Here is a 23,429-nt window from a genome sequence, read left to right as displayed (position 1 = left end):
AGATTTGATGTATGGTTTGAAGGTAAGTTGGTTATCAATTATGACCCCCAGGTTTCTTGTGTCAGAGAGAAAGTTAGGGGGGTGGAAGGTGGAGGGGAAGGGTATGGGTATGGATGCATGTTTGGTGGAGATGAGGAGGAGTTCAGTTTTTTGTGGATTAAGGGCTAGGTGCATGTCAGATAGGAGTTGGTTTATAGAAGCGAGGATGGTGTTCCATTTTTGGATAGCAGTGAGTGCAGAATTTGTGAAGGGTATAAGGATTTGCACATCATCGGCGTAGATGAAGTGTGTGATACCAAGGTTGGAGAGGAAGTTTGTGAGGGGGATCATATAGATGTTAAATAGGGTGGAGGAGAGGGAGGAACCTTGGGGGACGCCACAATCAAGATTAACAGGAGGGGATGTAAAATTGTCAGTGAGTACTGTGTAGGTACGGTTGTGGAGGAAGGATTTAATCCAAGCCAGAGCAGTACCTGTGATTCCTATGTTGACGAGGGTGTTGATAAGGATGTTATGATTTACAGTATCAAAAGCGGCGGAGATGTCGAGCATGGCGATGAGATAGGAGTTACCCGCATCCATGCCTTTGATGATGGTGTCAGTAAGTGAGAGGAGGAGGGATTCCGTACTGAGGTGTTTTCGGAAGCCATGTTGTGTTGGTGGGAGTAAGTTGGATTGTTCTAGGTGGTCAGAGAGACGGGAGTTAACTAGTTTCTCAATAATTTTGGAGAGGAAGGGGAGATTGGAAATGGGACGGAGGTTGGATAGGTTGGAGGGATCAAGGGAGGGTTTTTTTTAGGATGGGTTTGACCACGGCTTGTTTCAGGGAGCTAGGGACCAGGCCGTGTTCTAGGGAACAGTTCGCGATTTTGGAGAGTGAGGAGGCTATTGTTTTGGGAATAGCGAGAAGTAATTTGGTAGGGATTGTTTCTGAGGGGTGGGAGGAGGGTCTCATCTTTTTTAAAATGTTTTCTATTTCTAGAGTGGAGGAAGGTTCGAAGGATGAAAGAGGGGTGGGAGAGTGGGGGGGTGGGAGGGTTTATGATGTTAGTAGTGGGGGCGTTTTTGGTGTTGGGGTTAAATTTGGCGGTGATGTTGGAAATTTTGTTCTTAAAGAAGAGGGCAATTTCATTACATCGTGTCTGGGAGGAGGGGACTTGGGGGGTAGACACATTGGGTTTGGTGAGATTTGAAACTAGTGTAAATAGTGCCTTTGGGTTGAATTGGAGGGGGTGAATTTTTTTTGCATAGTATTCTTTTTTGGTTGTTTGAATGGCGTTTCTGTATGCATGCATCAGTTGGTAATATTTGGTTTTTGAGGCAGGAGTGGGGTGTTTGCGCCAATGTCTTTCTGCTGCTCTGAGCTGGGTTTTTTGGGTTTTGAGTGTCTGGGTATACCAGGGTTTTTTGGATGACTTGGTTTGTGTGATAGTTTTTTGAATGACTGGGCATAATTTGTTAGCGATTTTTTGGGTAGTTTCTGTCCAGGAGGAGATAGCACTATCTGCTGTCTCGAGGTCAATGTGATTAGGGATGGTGGAGCAAGCTGTGGCAAGGGTGTCTAGGGGGCAGGTTTTACGAAATTGGAAGGATTTTGACTGAGAGGGAGGGGATGGAGATGGGGTTTGTAGGGAGAGGGTTGTGTTGATGATGGAGTGGTCGGACCAAGGGACAGGGAGGCATGTAGGGGCATGTATGACTTTGATGAGAGTGTTCGTGAAGATAAGGTCAAGTGTGTGACCGGCTTTGTGGGTTGGGGAATGGATAAGCTCCAAGAATTATTTGGTCTGATTTGTAAGCCTGAGTATCTATTTTGGCATTGTTACCCCTGTTATTGCTAATTTCCCTCACAAATAATAGTTGAGAGTTTCGGAGGTCACCCCGATATGCAGTCTGTGAAAGAAAGTCTTCTGGCCCGCCACAGGCTCCGGCCTGGCTGATGTCAGGAGTCCAGAGGTACACGATGGAGGGGCTCCTGGTTCTGGAGGCAGATCATCAGACTTTGGGAACCTGTAACTTCGGGCTTTGGAGCCTTTCCCCACGATCCTTCTCAGCTGGACTTTAGGGCTGGTTGACCCGTTGTAAGCCTTGCCCATGACAAACCCCACTTGAATTACGTATTTTTAAGCTCTGCGGGGAAGCAGAAGGTGTCCTGAAACATCTTCAGAAGGACGGCCATGTTAGTCTGGTGTAGGCGGCTGGCACCCGACTCCTGTCCTTTGCACGTCATGAAAAGTTGACTTCCTTTTGTTCTGTCTCCTAGTCTGGGGCTGAGGGAGAGTTTTCCCACCCCGGGATGACAGCGGGACCGGCCCAGTCCTGCCCCCATTGCCTCTGACACGTGGGGGCCTTCCCTTACATTCTAAAATCGTTCGCCGTCTCGTTTTCTTGTCGTTTTGCTTTCTGCTGGCCACTGGGACTGTGGATATCTGCGACATCGCTCAAGCGGAGGGCGGGCACGTCCCGTATACCCAGCACTCCTTATATTTGTGCAATGACTGCACCGAGAGCTGCGTTTGCAGTCTCTAATCTGTGGCTCCGCCCACGCGTATCCCGATATTTTGCTTTAGCTGGGTTAAGAGGTAGTGCAGGAAGCGAGGCCTGGCTTCACTCCACTTCGGGAAGCGACCAGGAGGTCAGCTGGGGTCTCTCGGAAAGCCTCTGGTCTTTTCACCCTAGCTCAGCAGCGTATTCAGAGAAGGCTCAATCCCATCCGTGGCACAATCCAGACTTCCTGCCAGTTCCTTCCGCTCCATCCTCCGGCGAGATGTATGGGGTTTTCCAGTTTCTGTTCTTCAAACCACGTTTTTTTTTGGAACTGAAGGCCCGGCTTGCGTCCACCTGCGAAGGTGAAGAGGAACCGAGCTCTCTGTGTGTGGCCGTGGTGCGGTGTCGTGCGGAGAGGGCAGGGCAGGCGGGGTAGGCACAAGCGAGGTGAATCAAGGCAATAGCAAAGAGAGAGAGAGAGAGAGAGAGAAAGCAAAGCATTGTATTCTGGATACCTCCTGCGGCTGTCACTTCCTTGCTCTCTAAATATCAACAAACAGGAAAGCAGGGACTGAAGGCCACAGGAGTGTGTGGCAGGTGGAAAGAGCTGTCCTGGTCTGTGCTATGAAGTCTCTATTTTTCTAAAAAAAAAAAAAAAAATCTGTTATTTGAGTAGGAAGCCAGCTGCCTCCAAACTACGAGCAAAATGCTTCAGGCAATCAAAGTATTAAGAGATCCCAGCTGGCGGGAGGCAGATGACCATTATTAATGGGCGGCAGAAAAAGAGAAAGGCAGATCCCGCCTGGCTTGGGAGCGTTTAGCTCATCTTTTCCCCCTTTTCACAGCTCATAAATCATCCCTGATATTCCCCCAGGCCCCACCCACAACCCGGCAAACTCCCAGAGAACCTGCAGATGTGCTGCAGAAGGGGAGGCCTCGGTCCTGCGTTCGTGAGTCATTTGGGAGCTGAAAGGTTCGACTCGGGGCTCCAGTTTGGGGGGGGAGAAAGGATTAATCCATCGGCTTGCAAGGCAGACGAAACGGAAGAAGAGCAAACGCAATATGGGCCGACAGATTGGGTTCTTTTAGCTGCGGGTTCCACCTTACACTCGTTCGCTGATAAGATGCAGGTCCCTGGCAGATGTACGCAGGGAGGGATGGAGGGCCGCGTTCGCCCAAGACGCGGTAAATAACGCGCGGGTCCCGCTAAACGTCGCATGCATGCAGAATAGCAGGTGGAAGTGCGCCTGCTCCACTCGCGCGCCAATCTGCCAGCTAAGTGACGCCCAATCTTACAAAATTACCTCCAGAGTAAAGAAAACTGATTCTACTTTAAAAAAATAGCCAACAAGTTTCAGCTGCAAAACTGCCTTTTGAGCTCTGCTCGGGCCTCTGTCGGTTCTGCCCTGCAATGTTAGATGTATTACACTTCTACAGCGCAGTCCTTCATCACACAGGCCAGTGCAAGGCACAAACGTAAAACAAGACACGGCGAGAAACACTGCGCAGCAATAAAATACCATCCACCAATAAAATACCATCCAGCCATCCACCAATAAAATACCATCCAGCAATAAAATACCATCCAGCCATCCACCAATAAAATACCATCCAGCAATAAAATACCATCCAGCCATCCACCAATAAAATACCATCCAGCCATCCACCAATAAAATACCATCCACCAATAAAATACCATCCAGCCATCCAACAATAAAATACCATCCAGCCATCCACCAATAAAATACCATCCACCAATAAAATACTATCCAGCCATCCACCAATAAAATACCATCCAGCAATAAAATACCATCCAGCCATCCACCAATAAAATACCATCCACCAATAAAATACCATCCACCAATAAAATACCATCCAGCCATCCACCAATAAAATACCATCCAGCAATAAAATACCATCCAGCCATCCACCAATAAAATACCATCCACCAATAAAATACCATCCAGCCATCCACCAATAAAATACCATCCACCAATAAAATACCATCCAGCCATCCACCAATAAAATACCATCCACCAATAAAATACCATCCAGCCATCCACCAATAAAATACCATCCAGCAATAAAATACCATCCAGCCATCCACCAATAAAATACCATCCACCAATAAAATACCATCCAGCCATCCACCAATAAAATACCATCCAGCAATAAAATACCATCCAGCCATCCACCAATAAAATACCATCCAGCCATCCAACAATAAAATACCATCCACCAATAAAATACCATCCAGCCATCCACCAATAAAATACCATCCAGCAATAAAATACCATCCAGCCATCCACCAATAAAATACCATCCACCAATAAAATACCATCCAGCCATCCACCAATAAAATACCATCCACCAATAAAATACCATCCAGCCATCCACCAATAAAATACCATCCACCAATAAAATACCATCCAGCCATCCAACAATAAAATACCATCCACCAATAAAATACCATCCACCAATAAAATACCATCCAGCCATCCACCAATAAAATACCATCCACCAATAAAATACCATCCAGCCATCCACCAATAAAATACCATCCACCAATAAAATACCATCCAGCCATCCACCAATAAAATACCATCCACCAATAAAATACCATCCAGCCATCCACCAATAAAATACCATCCACCAATAAAATACCATCCAGCCATCCACCAATAAAATACCATCCAGCAATAAAATACCATCCAGCCATCCACCAATAAAATACCATCCAGCCATCCAACAATAAAATACCATCCACCAATAAAATACCATCCAGCCATCCACCAATAAAATACCATCCACCAATAAAATACCATCCAGCCATCCACCAATAAAATACCATCCACCAATAAAATACCATCCAGCCATCCACCAATAAAATACCATCCACCAATAAAATACCATCCAGCCATCCAACAATAAAATACCATCCACCAATAAAATACCATCCACCAATAAAATACCATCCAGCCATCCACCAATAAAATACCATCCACCAATAAAATACCATCCAGCCATCCACCAATAAAATACCATCCACCAATAAAATACCATCCAGCCATCCACCAATAAAATACCATCCACCAATAAAATACCATCCAGCCATCCACCAATAAAATACCATCCACCAATAAAATACCATCCAGCAATAAAATACCATCCAGCCATCCACCAATAAAATACCATCCACCAATAAAATACCATCCAGCCATCCACCAATAAAATACCATCCAGCAATAAAATACCATCCAGCCATCCACCAATAAAATACCATCCAGCCATCCAACAATAAAATACCATCCACCAATAAAATACCATCCAGCCATCCACCAATAAAATACCATCCAGCAATAAAATACCATCCAGCCATCCACCAATAAAATACCATCCACCAATAAAATACCATCCAGCCATCCACCAATAAAATACCATCCACCAATACAATACCATCCAGCCATCCACCAATAAAATACCATCCACCAATAAAATACCATCCAGCCATCCACCAATAAAATACCATCCACCAATAAAATACCATCCAGCCATCCAACAATAAAATACCATCCACCAATAAAATACCATCCACCAATAAAATACCATCCAGCCATCCACCAATAAAATACCATCCAGCCATCCAACAATAAAATACCATCCACCAATAAAATACCATCCAGCCATCCAACAATAAAATACCATCCACCAATAAAATACCATCCACCAATAAAATACCATCCAGCCATCCACCAATAAAATACCATCCACCAATAAAATACCATCCAGCCATCCACCAATAAAATACCATCCAGCATTAGCAGTCTCGCTCAAGCAGTAAGAAGAAGTGAGTGAAAGCCTGCCCGCCCCCGAGGAGGCCGGAGCCCCGCCCACCGTGGTCATCCCTCTGGCTGCCCTTCTGGTCCACCCCCCTCGCCCTTCCCTTCCTCTGCCAGCAGACGTACTCGATCACCCCCCCCCCCCCCCCCGACAGTGCCTTGCCCGCTGCTAGCAATGCCTTTTTTCTCTCTCTCTTACGACATTTCTTTGGTAAGTGTGGGTACCTTCCCCTACTGCACTTTAATCTCTAACTTCTTTTTCTAGTAACTCTGGTCTTCCTCACTATTCTCCTTTATTTTTCCACATCATTATATTTTCTCTACATGTTTTATTTTTTTTTATTTAAGTTCAACTCCTCCTCATTTGTTTAACATGGAGAACTGGCCTAGTGGTTAGAGGAGTGAGCCGTGACTGAGGGTTCAACTCTCCCCGACCCTTTTTGTAACCGTGGGCGAGCCACTTCACCCTCCAGTCCCTCAGGTACAAGCTTAGACTATCCCCGAGGCTAGGTAAACAGCTTTTAGTATGGCGTAAAAGGTGGAATACAGATAGCAATATTTTGATTTTTTTTTTCCACTATTTGAATGAGTTTTAGCACTTCCTAATTGTAACCGTTCAAAAAAATATTTTGTCTTCCAAATGTTTTCTTGCAGACTTTTTCTTCCTTAGGGGTATCCTCATTGTTCATCATGTTTACTCCCTACTCCTGTTTCATTTTGATTTCATTACTAACACTAAGCCCAGGTTACTCGGTATTACCTTGTTATTCCAGGTGTGCAAAGTTCCTTGTGCAGTTTTCATGTAAGGTACAGAGAAGGGCAACCAAAATGATAAAGGGGATGGAACAGCTCCCCTGTGAGGGAAGGCTGAAGAGGTTAGGGCTGTTCAGCTTGGAGAAGAGACGGCTGAGGGGGGGATATGATAGAGGTCTTTAAAATCATGAGAGGTCTAGAACAGGTAGATGTGACTCGGTTATTTACACTTTCGGATAATAGAAGGACTAGGGGGCATTCCATGAAGTTAGCAACCAGCACATTTAAGACTAATCTGAGAAAATTCTTTTTCAATTGACGCACAATAAAACTCTGGAATTTGTTGCCAGAGGATGTGGTTAGTGCAGTTGGTGTAGCTAAGTTTAGAAAAGGTTTGGATAAGTTTGTGGAGGAGAAGTCCATTACCTGCTATTAATCGAGTTTACTTAGGGAATAGCCACTGCTATTAATTGCATCAGTAGCATGGGATCTTCTTGGTGTTTGGGTAATTGCCAGGTACTTGTGGCCTGGTTTTGGCCTCTGTTGGAAACAGGATGCGGAGTTTGATGGACCCTTGGTCTGACCCAGCATGGCAATTTCTTATGTTCTTATGTACATTTTGCCCGGATACTTGTGTAGCCGACACCCAGAGCGTGGCCAGCGGCTCCCAAAGGCAGGAAGTCATTTGTTCTAAGGTCTGACCAGTGACTTGGGAGGGATCAGAGCGCACCCTACAGGTAGTACGGGAACGCTGGCGGAAGCTGCTGTAGCACAGCGATGGATCGCAGAGCAAAAGTGTGTGTTTCATGCAGACCTCCCTGTAACATGCGTGTCCAGACTGAGACTTGGAGGTAAAGGGAGAGCGACGACGGACTGAGGATCTGCAGGGAGGAAGCAGCTCTGCGAAATAAGGACAGTGAGGCTTGGAAGGGAGTGGAGGAGCTGGGGCAAAGTGGAGAGAAACCTGTGCAGAGTGAGCAAGAGAGGTGGACTGGGGTGTGCAATGGTTTGTAAACATGCTACATCGGGCTGTCAGCGGGTTCAAAAACCGACAACCGGTAAAATTAAGCGTCGGTTGTCGGACCCACTGACAGCTGCCGCTTTCGCTATTAAGGAGGCACTAGGGATTCGCCTCGGAGCGCCGGCTCTCCCGCGCATTTTATCGCATCGGCCTGTAAGATACTTAGCTGCTCCAGAGAAAGATCTTTCCTGAATTGACTCAGCTCAATCAAAGAGCTCGTTGGTTTCAGGGACCTATTGCTGCCACCGTAGGCTCGGGTCTCAGGATCACTATAAACAGCAGAAGGGAGTTCCAGGGCCGGCTTCTGAGGTGTGCGACTGGTGCAGCCGCACAGGGTGCCATCCACAAGGGGCTGCCTGCCCCACCTGCCGTGTTGCAGGGTCTGCAGGCAGCAGCAAACAGCCAATGGTCTCTTCTGGCACATTTCCTCCCTCCTCACCCCCATCCCCCCTCTCAGCATGATCCGCTCTCCTGTTGGTGAGAGGGAAGCAGAGAGAGCCCATCTCACTGGCGAGTGCCCGCTCCTTCCTCTGCCAGCTTCGTTATGAGGTTTCACCTGCGCAGAGCCCCCGTGCTCTGGTGGGACCCGCTGGGCCTGTAAATCAAGCTTCATTGTGAAGACCGCAGAGGAGGTAGCAGGCGGGGGCTATCAGGGGGAGGGATCAGAAACGAATGAGGGAGCACAGGGAAGATGGAGGAAAATATGAATGGCGAACAGAGCACGGGGGAGAATAACAAATGGGGGAGAGAGAGTGAGCAAAGGATGGTTGAGAAAGTGAAGATTAGGCACCGGGGGTGGAGGGGAGATGTTACAGTGAGCATTTGAGAGCGTGACAGAGGAAGAGACCCTGGTACGGGGGCGGCGTTTCATCTTTTGATCCAGATTGAAAGATTAGGGACAGGCAGGCCCCACCCATCACACAAAATGTAAGTGGATCAAGCAGCTCTTTGGTTTGGGGTTTTTTTTAATCAAATTTCATTGAATTTAATGATGGGATTTTTTAGCGCCTTTCCAAACAATTGCCAAGACAGCTTACAGCATTTTTTACCTTAGAATTCAGATAAAGTCCCTTCCCCAAAGAGCTTACCTGAGGCTATGGAAGATAAAGTAGACAGGGTGGACAGCCAGGAAGGAGTGGAAAACATGAGGAGGGATCTAGCGAAGCTCGAGGAATGGTCTGAGGTCTGGCAGCTAAGATCTAATGCTAAAAAATGCAGAGTAATGCATTTAGGATGCAAAAACCCAAGGGAAAGGCACAGGATTGGAGGTGAAATTCTTCTAAGCACAAAGGAAGAGCGGGATCTGGGGGTAACAGTATCTGATGATATTAAGGAGGCCAAACAGGTGGATAAAGTGATGGTAAAAGCCAGAAAGCTGCTTGGCTGCACAGGGAGAGGAAGGGTCAGCAGAAAAAGGGAGGTGACCATGCCCCTGTACAGGTCCCTGGTGAGACCTCACTGGGAATACTGGGTACAGAGCTGGAGACCCCACCTTCAAAAGGATATAAACAGGATGGAGTCGCTCCAGAGGGAGGCTACTAAAGTGGTCAGTGGTCTTTGTTTCACAGCACATGGGGATAGACTTAAAGATCTAAATGTGTACACCCTGGGGGGAAAGGTGAGATAGGGGAGATAGGATAGAGACATTCAGATATCTGAAAGGTTTCCATGCACAGGAGCTGAGCCTCTTACAATGGAAAGGAGGCTCTAGAACGAGAGGTCATGGGATGAGGGTGAAAGGGGGTAGCCTCGGGAGTAATCTTAGGAAATATTTCTTTACAGAGATGCTGGGTGGTCAGGAGGACACGGGTGCTAGGCAGAGGGCAAGAGATAGGTTTACTGAACCAGTGTCGCTGCCACTACCGGCGGGGGGGCTGTGCCAGAACTGTCACCAAGATGGGGGGGGGTTTGCCAGTTTCAGTTTTCAGACAGGACTTGGCTATGCGATCTTTTCCTGTCCTCATATTTCTGTGTTCTTAAAGCGATTTGCCCAAAGTCACAAGGCGCGTCCGCGGCGGAGGCAGGGATTTGAATCCTGGTTTCCCTGCTCCTCAGCCCATTGCTTTAACCACCAGGCCACACCGTTTGATGTGAAAGGAGCGGCTAGGTTTAGTGGTTATCTGTTTGGGCACAGGGCACCATTATTAGCCCCAGAGCTGGCCCCCAGCGGTCGCCTTCCCTGCCCAGACGTGCCATGGTGTCACCTCCTCATCGGCTCTCACCCACACCGCGGCAGCCTGAGGTGCAGAACTTGTCTCCTCCTGTACCTGACGCACCACTCCCCCCCTCTCCAGCCGCAAGGTAAGGACCCCCCCCCCCCCCCCGCCACCGCCCCTGGGCAACGTCGCGCAGCTGTCATGGAAATGCACTCCCCCCCCCATCCAGTGCAATTGAAACAAGCAGCTAATAATGACCCACTGGGTGGGTTTCACGCCTGCAGCAATGCCTGCTCGAGAATGAACCTAATGGAAGGCAATGGGGAAAGCCTCTCATTCCTGTGCATGAGCAGGCAGAGTGCAGCCCGCTCTCCAGGCATGTGGGTGCAATGTGCAAGATGTGTGTGTGTGTGTGTGAGACGAGAACCTGCATCCAAGCCTCCTATCTGAAGCCCGCTATCCAGGCATGTGGGTGCAATGTGCAAGATGTGTGTGCGTGTGTGTGAGACGAGAACCTGCATCCAAGCCTCCTATCTGAAGCCCGCTATACACTGGCATGTCGGTGCAATGTGCAAGATATGTGTGTGCGTGTGTGTATGAGATAAGGACCTGCATCCAAGCCTCCTATCTGAAGCCCGCTATCCAGGCATGTGGGTGCAATGTGCAAGATATGTGTGTGTGTGTGTGTGTGTGTGTGTGTGAGACGAGGACCTGCATCCAAGCCTCCTATCTGAAGCCCGCTCTCCAGGCATGTGGGTGCAATGTGCAAGATATGTGTGTGTGTGTGTGTGTGTGTGTGAGATAAGGACCTGCATCCGAGCCTCCTATCTGAAGCCCGCTCTCCAGGCATGTGGGTACAATGTGCAAGATGTGTGTGCGTGTGTGTGTGAGACGAGGACCTGCATCCGAGCCTCCTATCTGAAGCCCGCTCTCCAGGCATGTGGGTGCAATGTGCAATATATGTGTGTGTGTGTGTGTGTGAGATAAGGACCTGCATCCGAGCCTCCTATCTGAAGCCTGCTATCCAGGCATGTCGGTGCAATGTGCAAGATATGTGTGTGTGCCTGTGTGAGTGTGAGACGAGGACCTGCATCCGAGCCTCCTATCTGAAGCCCGCTATCCAGGCATGTCGGTGCAATGTGCAAGATATGTGTGTGCCTGTGTGTGTGTGAGACGAGGACCTGCATCCAAGCCTCCTATCTGAAGCCCGCTATCCAGGCATGTCAGTGCAATGTGCAAGATATGTGTGTGCCTGTGTGTGTGTGAGACGAGGACCTGCATCCGAGCCTCCTATCTGAAGCCCGCTATCCAGGCATGTCGGTGCAATGTGCAAGATATGTGTGTGTGAGACGAGGACCTGCATACAAGCCTCCTATCTGAAGCCCGCTATACACTGGCATGTGAGTGCAATGTGCAAGATATGTGTGTGCGTGTGTGTGAGACGAGGACCTGCATCCGAGCCTCCTATCTGAAGCCCACTATACAGGCATGTGGGTGCAATGTGCGAGATATGTGTGTGTGTGAGTGTGTGTGTGAGATGAGGACCTGCATCCAAGCCTCCTATCTGAAGCTCGCTATCCAGGCATGTGGGTGCAATGTGCAAGATATGTGTGTGAGTGTGTGTGTCAGAGAAGGACCTGCATCCAACCCTTCTATCTGAAGCCCGCTATCCAGGCATGTCGGTGCAATGTGCGAGATATGTGTGTGCGTGTGTGTGTGAGATAAGGACCTGCATCCAAGCCTCCTATCTGAAGCCTGCTATACAGGCATGTCAGTGCAATGTGCAAGATGTGTGTGTGTGTGTGTGTGTGTGTGTGTGAGATAAGGACCTGCATCCAAGCCTCCTATCTGAAGCCCGCTATACAGGCATGTGGGTGCAATGTGCAAGATATGTGTGTGCGTGTGTGTGTGAGATAAGGACCTGCATCCAAGCCTCCTATCTGAAGCCCGCTATACAGGCATGTCAGTGCAATGTGCAAGATGTGTGTGTGTGTGTGTGTGTGTGAGATAAGGACCTGCATCCAAGCCTCCTATCTGAAGCCCGCTATACAGGCATGTGGGTGCAATGTGCAAGATATGTGTGTGCGTGTGTGTGTGAGATAAGGACCTGCATCCAAGCCTCCTATCTGAAGCCCGCTATCCAGGCATGTGGGTGCAATGTGCAAGATATGTGTGTGCGTGTGTGTGTGAGATAAGGACCTGCATCCAAGCCTCCTATCTGAAGCCCGCTATACAGGCATGTGAGTGCAATGTGCAAGATATGTGTGTATGTGTGTGTGTGAGACGAGGACCTGCATCCAAGCCTCCTATCTGAAGCCCGCTATACAGGCATGTGAGTGCAATGTGCAAGATATGTGTGTATGTGTGTGTGTGAGATAAGGACCTGCATCCAAGCCTCCTATCTGAAGCCCGCTATACAGGCATGTGAGTGCAATGTGCAAGATATGTGTGTATGTGTGTGTGTGAGACGAGGACCTGCATCCAAGCCTCCTATCTGAAGCCCGCTATACAGGCATGTGGGTGCAATGTGCAAGATATGTGTGTGCGTGTGTGTGTGAGATAAGGACCTGCATCCAAGCCTCCTATCTGAAGCCCGCTATACAGGCATGTGGGTGCAATGTGCAAGATGTGTGTGTGTATGTGTGAGTGTGAGACGAGGACCTGCATCCAAGCCTCCTATCTGAAGCCCGCTATACAGGCATGTGAGTGCAATGTGCAAGATGTGTGTGTGTATGTGTGTGTGTGAGACGAGGACCTGCATCCAAGCCTCCTATCTGAAGCCCGCTATACAGGCATGTGAGTGCAATGTGCAAGATGTGTGTGTGTATGTGTGAGTGTGAGACGAGGACCTGCATCCAAGCCTCCTATCTGAAGCCCGCTATACAGGCATGTGAGTGCAATGTGCAAGATGTGTGTGTGTATGTGTGAGTGTGAGACGAGGACCTGCATCCAAGCCTCCTATCTGAAGCCCGCTATACAGGCATGTGAGTGCAATGTGCAAGATGTGTGTGCGTGTGTGTGTGAGATAAGGACCTGCATCCAAGCCTCCTATCTGAAGCCCGCTATACAGGCATGTGAGTGCAATGTGCAAGATGTGTGTGTGTATGTGTGTGTGTGAGACGAGGACCTGCATCCAAGCCTCCTATCTGCTCCCATTCCCATCTCAACACGGCCCATGCACGCACTTCAGTGCCCACAACCAAGAGCGATTCTTAGAAATCATCAGATAGGGAAAAGCAATGCAGATCGGATTTTCCTCCTTAAAAAAAAAACCCAAAACAGCAAACCAGCAAGGCAGTGTTTCTATGGCGATGGCCGGGGGGCTGGTAAATAAAGGCACGGGCAGCAGCCAGGGCCGGGCCTGCCACGCTCCTGCCCTGGCACGGGGCATCTCCGCCCCCCCCCCCCCCCGACATCCCTCACTCCCTGCCCCCCGAGGGGAGCCCGGGATCCTCCGCCAGCCTTTCCTGCTCCTGCCGTCCGGGCACCTCCACCGGACTTCCGACCCCCCCCGGAGGAGGATCCAGGACAGCAGGACGCTCCCGGCCGGCAGGAAGGGGGAGGGGGGACCGCGTTACAGCGGGGGAGACCTGCCCGAGCGCCTTGCAAAGCCCCTGCGGCGGCGGAGCCCGGAAGACTCACCTGGTCCCCTTGTCACTCATGGCCAGGCCGATCGCCCGCTGCCCCCGGGCAGGATCCGCCAGAAGGAGCCGCTCCGGCCACTCCGCCCGCGAGCTGGGGTCGGGGGAGGCGCAGGAAGGTGTGGGAGAGAGAGCCCTCCCCGATCGGAATCGGTGCCCGGGCTGCCTGTGCCTGCGTGTGTGTGACAGCTTTCCCCGGGCTGCTGCGCGGATCCTCCCCCTCCCCCCCAGCCCCCAGCCCTGCCCCGCCCCCTCCTGGCTGGCTGGAGGCTGCAGGATCCGGAGACCCCTCCTCCCACAGAGAGGGGAGGGGGCTGCTGGAAGAAGAAGCCACTTCTGCCAGGAAGCTTTGGGTTTTGTTGTTGTTGTTGTTGTTGTAAATGGGCTATTGCGCGTCTTTTCTCCCTATTCACCTCTTAAAATCGCAGGACCCTCTGGGGCGCCCTTCCGAGGAGTAAGGCAAGGCTGACCCGGGCTGCAGCCATAACGAAAAGCCCAAGGTTTGGGGGTCGGCGGCGGTGTAAACCCACTGGGCCAGTTCTTCGCAGGGTCTGGCTTCTTTATTTGAACGGACTACATGCATTTATGCCTACATGTGCATAGGATATCAAAAAGCACGCAAAGGAGGTGCAAATCAAAAACAGCATATGAAATTCTTAGTTAAATATGTGCTGAATTTAATATTTAATCTAAGGGCCTCAAGCACAAGGATGTCACCAAACCCCCATCAAATCCCTGTGCACCATTTCTTGTTAAATATACTCTTATGTAGCCCTATCAAATAATGACATTATTGAACACTGTACTTATCTTTAATAGGTGCCTAATATTTTATCTGCAGCACACACCTGCAAGGCCCAACACCACTGGGTGTGCAAACTGTGAGATTGCACAGGGCGGCACACGTGATACGGCGGCGTCAGGAGCAGGGAGAAGCCCGTGCCGCTGCCGGTGGTTCTGATCCCACCGGCGGCAGAAGAAGAGGAGGCCTCTGGTGCCACCAGTGGATCCGTACCCACCAGCGGCAGAAGCAGGAGGCCAGAGCAGAAGAAACCCATCTGACAGCTCCTCCTCCGGTGCTGGCGAGATAACAAGAAGTTATAGCCCTGCAAGTGTTGAATTACCTCAGGGAAAGCACATGAAAAGGAGCAGAGCATCCTGACTGCCTGGTCTGTATGTGTGTGTTTGTGAAAGGGAGGCTGCCTGGGATGGGTGTGATGAGTGAGTGAGTGAGTGTGTGTGTGTGTGTGTGTGTGAATTGGAGACTGCTTGGGAGGGGTGTGATGAGTGTGTGTGTTTGTGAAAGGGAGGCTGCCTGGGATGGGTGTGATGAGTGTGTGATGAGGATGTGTGTGTGTGTGTGTGTGTGAATTGGAGACTGGGATGGGTGTCTGTGTGTGTGAAAGGGAGGCTGCCTGGGATGGGTGTGATGAGTGTGTGTCTGTGTTTGTGAAAGAGAAGCTGCCTGGGATGGGTGTGATGAGTGTGTGTGTGTGAATTGGAGACTGCCTGGGAGGGGTGTGATGAGTGTGTGTCTGTGTTTGTGAAAGGGAGGCTGCCTGGGATGAGTGGGTGTGGGAATGGGAAGCTGCCTGGGATGGGTGTGATGAGTGTGTGTGTGTGTGTGTGTGTGTGTGAATTGGAGACTTCCTGGGATGGGGGGGTGTGTGAGTGAATGGGAGCCTGCCTGGGATGGGTGTCTGTATGTGTGAAAGGGAGGCTGCCTGGGATGAGTGGGTGTGTGAATGGGAAGCTGTCTGGGATGGTGTGTGTGTGTGTGTGTGTGTGTGTGTGTGTGTGAATTGGAGACTGCCTGGGATGGTGGGTTTGTGTGTGTGTGTGCGTGTGTGTGTGTGTGTGTGTGAGTGAATGGGAGCCTGGGTTGCATATGTGTATGTGTGAGAGTGAATGGGAGCCTGCCTGGGGTGGGTGGGTTTTTGTGTGTGTGTGTGTGAGTGAATGGGAGCCTGCCTGGGTTGCATATGTGTATGTGTGAGAGTGAATGGGAGCCTGCCTGGGATGGGTGGGTTTGTGTGTGTGGGTGCGTGTGTGTGTGTGTGTGTGTGTGAATTGGAGACTGCCTGGGATGGGTGGGTGTGTGTGTGTGAGTGAATGGGAGCCTGCCTGGGTTGCATATGTGTATGTGTGAGAGTGAATGGGAGCCTGTCTGGGGTGGGTGGGTTTGTGTGTGTGTGTGTATGGGTGGCTGGATAGGTATACATGTAATTATTTATTTATTTAGATTCCACTTTTTGCACTTTTTTCAGCACTTCAGAGCAGATTACATTCAGGTACTGTAGGGATTTCCCTATCCCCAGAGGGCTTTCAATTTTAAATTTGTACCTGAGGCAACGGAGGGTAAAGTGACTTGCCCAAGGTCACAAGGAGTGACAGCAGGATGGGAGCCTTCCTGGGATGAGCAGGGTGTGTTTGTGAGAGAATGGGAGCCTGCCTGGGGTGTAAATGGGAGCTTGTCTGGGGAGTGTGTGTGGGTGTGAAAGAGACAGAGAATGGGACCTGCCTGGGTTATGTGTGTGTGTGTGTCAGTGTATCAGAGTGAGAGAGAGAGAGAAAGGGAGAGAAATTAGGAGCAACAGGTGGATTCCAACCTGCCAGTAGCTGAAATGAAGATGAGAGCCTGACGCTGCTGGTAGATCCCAACCAAAGAAGAGCTGGAGACGCCTGTGGGTTTGTCTGAGAGGGAGTGTATGTGTGTATGAGCTTGTGTGTGTGTGTGTGTGTGTGTGCACATACATGCATGGGAGCCTTCCTGGGATGGGCAGGGAGTGTGTGTGTGTGTGTGTGTGTGTGTGTGTGTGTGTGTGTGTGTGTTTCCCAGGTATGGAGAGTGTGAATTTTTAAAATCCTTTTTAGTTTTATTTTTCAGGTGTTATTTGCTATGTCTGCTGTTTTGAAATATTTTATTGCTGTTTGGGACATTAAAAAAAACTTGTATATGAGTTTTTAATTATTTGATCTTTTATTCATCAACTTTTTAAAAAAAATATTAGTATGTTTTTAGTATTATGATTATGTATTTATTTTATTTCTTGACCTTACTGTTTGATGTTTGAGGAATGGTGATGGTTCTGTTTTTTCATTGTTGCATTGCATACAGTGTCTGGCTTCTTGCGGTTCCAGTTCAGTTTTTGTCTGCGCGCTTGTATTTCTGCTTTATGGTTGCTTTATTCCATATTTGGTGAGGGTCTGTTTATGTTCTGCATGTGTGACTGAGGTGAGGCATTCTCCTAATAGGAAGTGTATTAGGGTTTTAGGGCTTTCGGAGGGTCAAGCCCACACCCAACCCACATCACAGCAGGCCTAATAACATATGGGTTCCAGGTGTCTCTCTTGCAGGGATTTCTGGTTGGCTTCACAGCAGTGCATGTAAATATAATGTGAGGGATATTATTACCTCACAATACTGTGCTTTGATATCTTCCATGTAAAATATAAATGCAAAACTCTTAACTGTGGATGTGGAATGGGGCGGGGGCGTTGTGCAAGGCTATAAGGTTTGCCTGGGGCACTTAATACCCTTGCACCAGCCATGGGTTCGGGGGTGGTGGTGGTGTCAGTTCTTAAAGTTTGTATCACTGAAGGGAGCTGGGCGTTTTTTTTTGTGGTCCCGGGAGAGAGAATGAATGAACGGGAGGGAGGGGGAGGAGCAGTAAAAAAGCGAGCACCGGCCCTGGTTTCCACAGCATCTTCCTCAGGAGGGTCGAAACACATTCAAGTACATTTTTAATTGGCTACGCGCGTAAATTTCGGGGGTTCACGTGCGTGGCCAGGCCTTGCGCAGGCCGCATGCATTTTACGACGGGCCCGGCCACGCACTTAAAGTCCGGTACGCACCATAGTGCCGGGGGGGGGGGGGGGGGGGGCAGGAGGGGGCCGTCTCAGGAAAGCGCGCGCCGGCAGCCACCAGCGCTCGGACATTACTTCTACTCCAGAGGAGCTGTAAGTAGTAAAATATAACATTTGGGGATAGATAAGTTTTACTTCAAAGGGTTTTTATTGAGTTTAGGAATACAAACAGCGATACAACAAATACAAAGCAGATGTTTGAACAAACATTGGAAGGATATAAAAGTACCAACGAGGTATCGGATAATGTGCACTCTTTTCATCCCGGTAGACCCCCTGTCTTCCAAGGACCTCTGATCCTCAAACAGTTCTGGCCTGATGTAGTGGTTGAATCAGACACCTCCAATCTCGTCTCTCAAGTTCTTTTGGTTATTTAGTATTAATCTCCTGGGTCGGTGTGGCAAAGCTAGGATAGAGGATTCCCATAAATCTACCCTAAAACCGCTACAATTACTGCAGAATGCCGCTGCACGAGTGCTCACTGGCAAAAAGAAGTTTGATCACATCTCTCCAACTCTAAAAAACCTTCATTGGCTTCCAATTTCACAAAGAATTAAATACAAGTCCTTAACCATTCTACATAACGAAATTTACAAGGACAACAATTCCTCTCTGGACAACATGATTGCAATTCACAAATCACCCCGCTCTTCAAGGTCTTCTGACAAATTACAACTAATCATTCCCCCACTGTCATCTGTGAAACTATCATCTATCAGACATAGAGCCTTCTCGATAGCTGGACCGATAGAATGGAACTCTATCCCAGGATACCTAAGTTCCATCAAAGATTCCAAAACATTCAAAAAAGAACTAAAAACATGGTTGTTTAGACAATCATTCACAGACTGTTATGATTAATATCAATTTTTCATCTTGAACCCTAAAGTTCCTTTAATAGGTATCTTATAACCAAGTCTTACATTGTCTCCTGATAACATGTTATACTCCGCTTTTTGCCGAGATGTTATAGTTCTGTTATCTGTACTGCGTTATTTCTTATAACATGTTCATTGTATAATGTTGTTACTCTGTAAACCGGGGTGAAGGCACACAGCTATACTTCGGTATAAAAAAGAATATAAATAAATAAAATAAATAAATATTTGCAAAAAGCTCCGGTGCTGCTGCGGAGGAGAATTAGCCAGCTCTTTGTCCACCTGTAGCAGTCTATGGAAATGATCCCGCCACATCCGATACGTGAGGAGGGGTCAGAGCTCCGCCATCGTAAAAGTATTTATCTTTTCCCCCCCCACACAGAGAGTCTTGCGTAACAACAGGCCGAGGCCCTTTCCCTCAGATCAGTAAGGATGGAATTTCCAACAAACGCGATAAATATTTGATAATATGTCCCCGATAGTCCCCGACGAGAGGGCAACCCCCAGGACATGGGTAGTAAGGCACCAACCTCCCTCCTACACTTCTCACAGACCTCCGACGACAATATATTGACATGGACGGCCGCAGTGGGTGGAACATAGGCGCGCCACAGAAAACTTCAATTGCATTTCTCGAAAATACATATTTGTAGATGTCCCAGGTATGTGACTAAAGCCCATTTTAATTAGTTCTATAGTTACTGTATTCGCTGCCTCTTTATTCCAACGCTCCGCCAGTAAAGAAAAAGCAATGTCATTTGTACGGCTGGTTAACGTTTTATACGTAGTAATGGGCCAAGGATGGGCTCCGCTCCTTCTCTAATGCGAATAAATCCTCTAAAATTAGGAAATTTTGTGGTTGCGTGAAATGAGCAGGTAGGGATGCTATGTAATGCTGTAGCTGCAGATATAATATTTGTGTCAGAGATAAATTGTACTTGTTGGAGCTTGTGTCGGCCTTGAGCTCGGGACGCTCAAGGCTTGGCAATTCAGTTACGCTGACGAAGGGATGGAGCGCAACCCAGGAACTTCTCCAGCGTGGGACAAGGAGAAAGTGTGCCCTTGTGGTGTGATCAGTCCAAGTCTGGGAGTCAGTAGCGTGGATCGTAGACGTGGAGCTTGGAACGTAGACGTGGAGCTTGGAACGTAGACGTGGAGCTTGGAACGAAGACAAGAAACAGAGAGGGATGAGCAAGACCCTCAGGCGCCCTACACAGCACTTGGGGCTGGTCACGGACCGCACTGTCCCCTTCGCGCCCTACACAGCTGGACGGTTGGTCGCAGACCACGAGGAAGAGCGGGGCAGGCTCAGGAAGTCTCTTAGCGCAGGATGCAGTAACCCCTTGGATCCTCCAGAGTCGGGGCTTGGAACTTGGAAGCGCAGATAAAAGCAGGGAATCTCTGGAGACACAAGTCCTACAGAACCTGGAGCATTAGGAGCGAGATACTTTGCGGAACTTGGAGCATCAGGACATCACGGAACATCAGGAGGATCAGGGCAGAGACCAAGAAGATACGGAAAGTCCATGGACGAAGATCAGGATGCCAGGTTAGGAGCTGGAGAGAAGTCCTTGGGAGGACTAGCCCCTTGCCGAAGCAAGTTGGGACTGACAGTGAAGCCCTTTTATAGGGCTAGAAGTCGGCAACTCCCTGGGAGGAGTCCAGGAGGGGCCAGAGGGACCACTCCCTGCTGGCCCTTTAAATGCTGAGAGAAGCCGCGGGCCCGCCCCTTAGGAAGAAGGGGCAGGACCCTGGATAGCAGCCATGTTGTCACTGCAGCGCTGAGCCGGAGCAGCAGGAAACCGGGCCTCAGGGCAGGCCCCGATGAGGAGTGGCGGCGTCCGGCCACCGGAGAAGGAACAGAAGGCGGCCCCAGCCACAGCCAAGGGTGAGAATGAGGCCCTCCCAGGCTGTGGAGCGCCGAGGATGTCGGGGGCGGCCTCCAGGCCACGGAGGGAAGACAAGCGCGGCTCCATGCCGTGAGAGGAACGCCGGCACGGCTCCTGCCGGTATGATAGCAACCCCGGGCCGTGGGAACCAGGCAAGGCCCCGGCTTCTGCGGCCTCTGGCCACGCAGGTAAGAACCTCCCGTGGCTCCTGCCATGGGAGGAGCGCAACAATACTGTGCAGACTGGGAGGGAAGAGATAACAAGTGACCATCGCCATCTAAAACATGGCCTAAATAGATTATTACCTTAGAGGTCCAAGTTCAAAACCCTGCGGTGGGGGAACCCGGGGAAAAATCTGGGTTAATGCTAATGGTCAAAAACTAAGCACATGGACATGGTATGGTAAGTAGTTTTGTAGGGAGCTTCCAGGCACTCCGGACTGGGGAAAGTTAAATATTTAACAGGCCGATACAGTAAAGTGTGCTCCGTCGGAGCGCACTGTTAGCCTGCCCTTGGAGGCGCGTTTTCCGTTACCCCTTATTCAGTAAGGGGAGGAAAACGCGCGTCCAACCCGCAGCACCTAATAGCGCCCTCAACATGCAAATGCATGTTGAGGGCGCTATTAGGTATGCACGCGGGATCCAGTAAGTAAAATGTGCAGCCAAGCCGCACATTTTACTTTAAGAAATTAGCGCAGACCCAAAGGCAGGCGCTAATTTCTTCAGGCACCGGGAAAGTGCACAGAAAAGCAGTAAAAACTGCTTTTCTGTGCACCCTCCGACTTAATATCATGGCGATATTAAGTCGGAGGTCCCGAAGGGTAAAAAAAGTAAAAAAAAAAAAATTTGAATTCGGCCCGCAGCTGTCGGGCCAAAAACCGGACGCTCAATTTTGCTGGCGTCCGGTTTCCGAGCCCGTGGCTGTCAGCGGGCTCGAGAACCGACACCAGCAAAATTGAGCGTCGGCTGTCAAACCCGCTGACAGCCGCCGCTCCTGTCCAAAAAGTAGGCGCTAGGGACGCGCTAGTGTCCCTAGCGCCTCCTTTTGCCCGTTTTACCCCCCATTTTTACCGCCGGCCTAATTTAAATACTGAATCATGCACCCGCTGTCCCGCGGGCTTTACTGTATCGGCCTGTAAGAGAGGTGGCAGCGAGAGTTTCGTCCCCTTCGCCTATAGGATAAACCGCTGATGTAAGATCCCCATTAACGTTTTTTTCAGCCTGTTGGCTCTGCAGTGATCTCCACGAATCCCTCTGGGGATGTGTTGGGGATGTGTAAAAGTAGGGTAACATTGGGGAGGGGAGGGGGAAGGGATGGGGGTGCCGGGAGGGAAATCTCCTCTGACTTACTCGTGGTGAAAACCTGGGGTCGGGTTTCTCCCCTGTTCTGGAACCTCCTCAGCTCCTGCTGTGAATCTGGAATGGGGGCCTAGGCTGGGAGGTTCTCCATACGGCCATTCCAAGTTAGTCCTTTTTGGTTTTTCTCAGACTGCTGGGTTTAGAAATTGATGGTTAATCCAGGATTACGATTGGTTTCTTGGAGTTTGTGTGGTATCAACTCCCCCATCCAGCCCCATCCACGTCACCGACAGTTATTTCGACCTAATAGTGTAACATCAATCCTAAGGACACCGTTTATGGCAAGACATTAAAAAAAAGAGAGAGCACTGACAAGAAAAACCAAGAAAAAAAACGGAGTAATGCCATGAAGCTCTAGTACACTGCCCATGTTTTCCTGCCGTAATGTAATGAACCTGAAATGGTCAAGGAAAATATTCCAGAGCCGCTTAGTAAGAAATACTGGAAATGCTTCAAAATGACATTAAAAACAAACAAAAAAAAAACAACAACAACTTCGGAAGGGAAATATCTGACGGATATTGTCCAAAAATACCTTTTGTCTCTCACGACTAGCGTCTCTCAAAAAAGAAAGAAAACTAAAACTGTGCGCCAAATCATATAATAGAAAAAACTGTCCTCCGTTTATCGACTGCGAACGCTCTTGTGTACAAGTGAATCTCGGGGCCGGCCAGCAGGTGACGGGGTGAGTGGCTTCACGCTCGGAGATAGAGCCCTGAGCTGCCTCTGGATCCGCCAACCATCGAGTCCCTGTTGGGGTGATCACCCGAAGCCGCTCCGGGTAAACCAGTACCGCTTTCTCCCCCAAAGAATGCAATTGTGTACAAAACGGCGCCATTGCTCGGCGCTGCTGCACCACGCTTGCAGCGAAGCCCCGAAAAACGAGGACCTTCTGATTTTCATATGGCAACATTTTAGCCGAACGAAGGGCAGTCAAAATCCCGGCCTTATGAGCATAATTGAGGATCTTGGTGATCAGGGCTCAGGGGGACGGGTTTCTGTCCCACATTTTAGGCCCAGGCGATTGGCACGCTCGATGCGCAACGAGCCGAGGGTCTGGGTCAGCTCGAGTGCACGTGGCAGCCACGACTCCAGGAATCTCGCCAGCTCTCTCTGACCAATAGATTCGGACAGTCCCACAAAACACAGATTTGATCTGCGGGATCCGTTCTCCAGATCCTCGCGGCGTTCCGTCGGTTTGGCCGGCGTGGTTTTAAGGCAGGCGACAACCTGTTGCAGTGCGTGGTGGCCATCTTGTAAATCAGAGACGCGCTGCTCTGCTTCTGCAAAGCGAGTTTCGATTTTACGAGCGTCCGTTTTCCTAATCTGTGCTAACCTCCGTTTTGCATCAGGGGTTATGGGCGCAGGTCCAAAACGCACGTCCAGTCGCGCGTTGAGGCATAGCGCAGGGTATTGCATTGGCCTCAAACTGAGCGGGACCTGGGACTCAGCGGCATCAAGGCTGTAACAACAGTGCACGATCTGCCCGACGTGCTCTCTCCATTGCATGTCTTAAAATGAAATCTGGATAACCGCGCTC

At 49.6% G+C, this 23,429-nt stretch overlaps 1 protein-coding gene across 1 annotated transcript in view; it reads right to left on the bottom strand.

Moving 5' to 3' along the window:
- Positions 1 to 14,097, bottom strand: part of LOC115091825 (beta-arrestin-1) — a gene marked incomplete in the record, with an annotated part of 534,784 nt that extends 520,687 nt beyond the window's left edge. Inside the window, 1 exon segment of the mRNA XM_029602063.1 lies at positions 13,899 to 14,097. Within this exon segment, the coding sequence (XP_029457923.1) occupies positions 13,899 to 13,918 (20 nt within the window).
- Positions 14,098 to 23,429: the final 9,332 nt, after the last annotated feature.

The sequence above is a fragment of the Rhinatrema bivittatum genome, chromosome 5 (genome assembly GCF_901001135.1).
Source record: "Rhinatrema bivittatum chromosome 5, aRhiBiv1.1, whole genome shotgun sequence".
NCBI lineage: Eukaryota > Metazoa > Chordata > Amphibia > Gymnophiona > Rhinatrematidae > Rhinatrema > Rhinatrema bivittatum.
The sequence above is the reverse complement of the archived record's forward strand: the minus strand, read 5'-3'. Positions and strand labels throughout refer to the sequence as shown.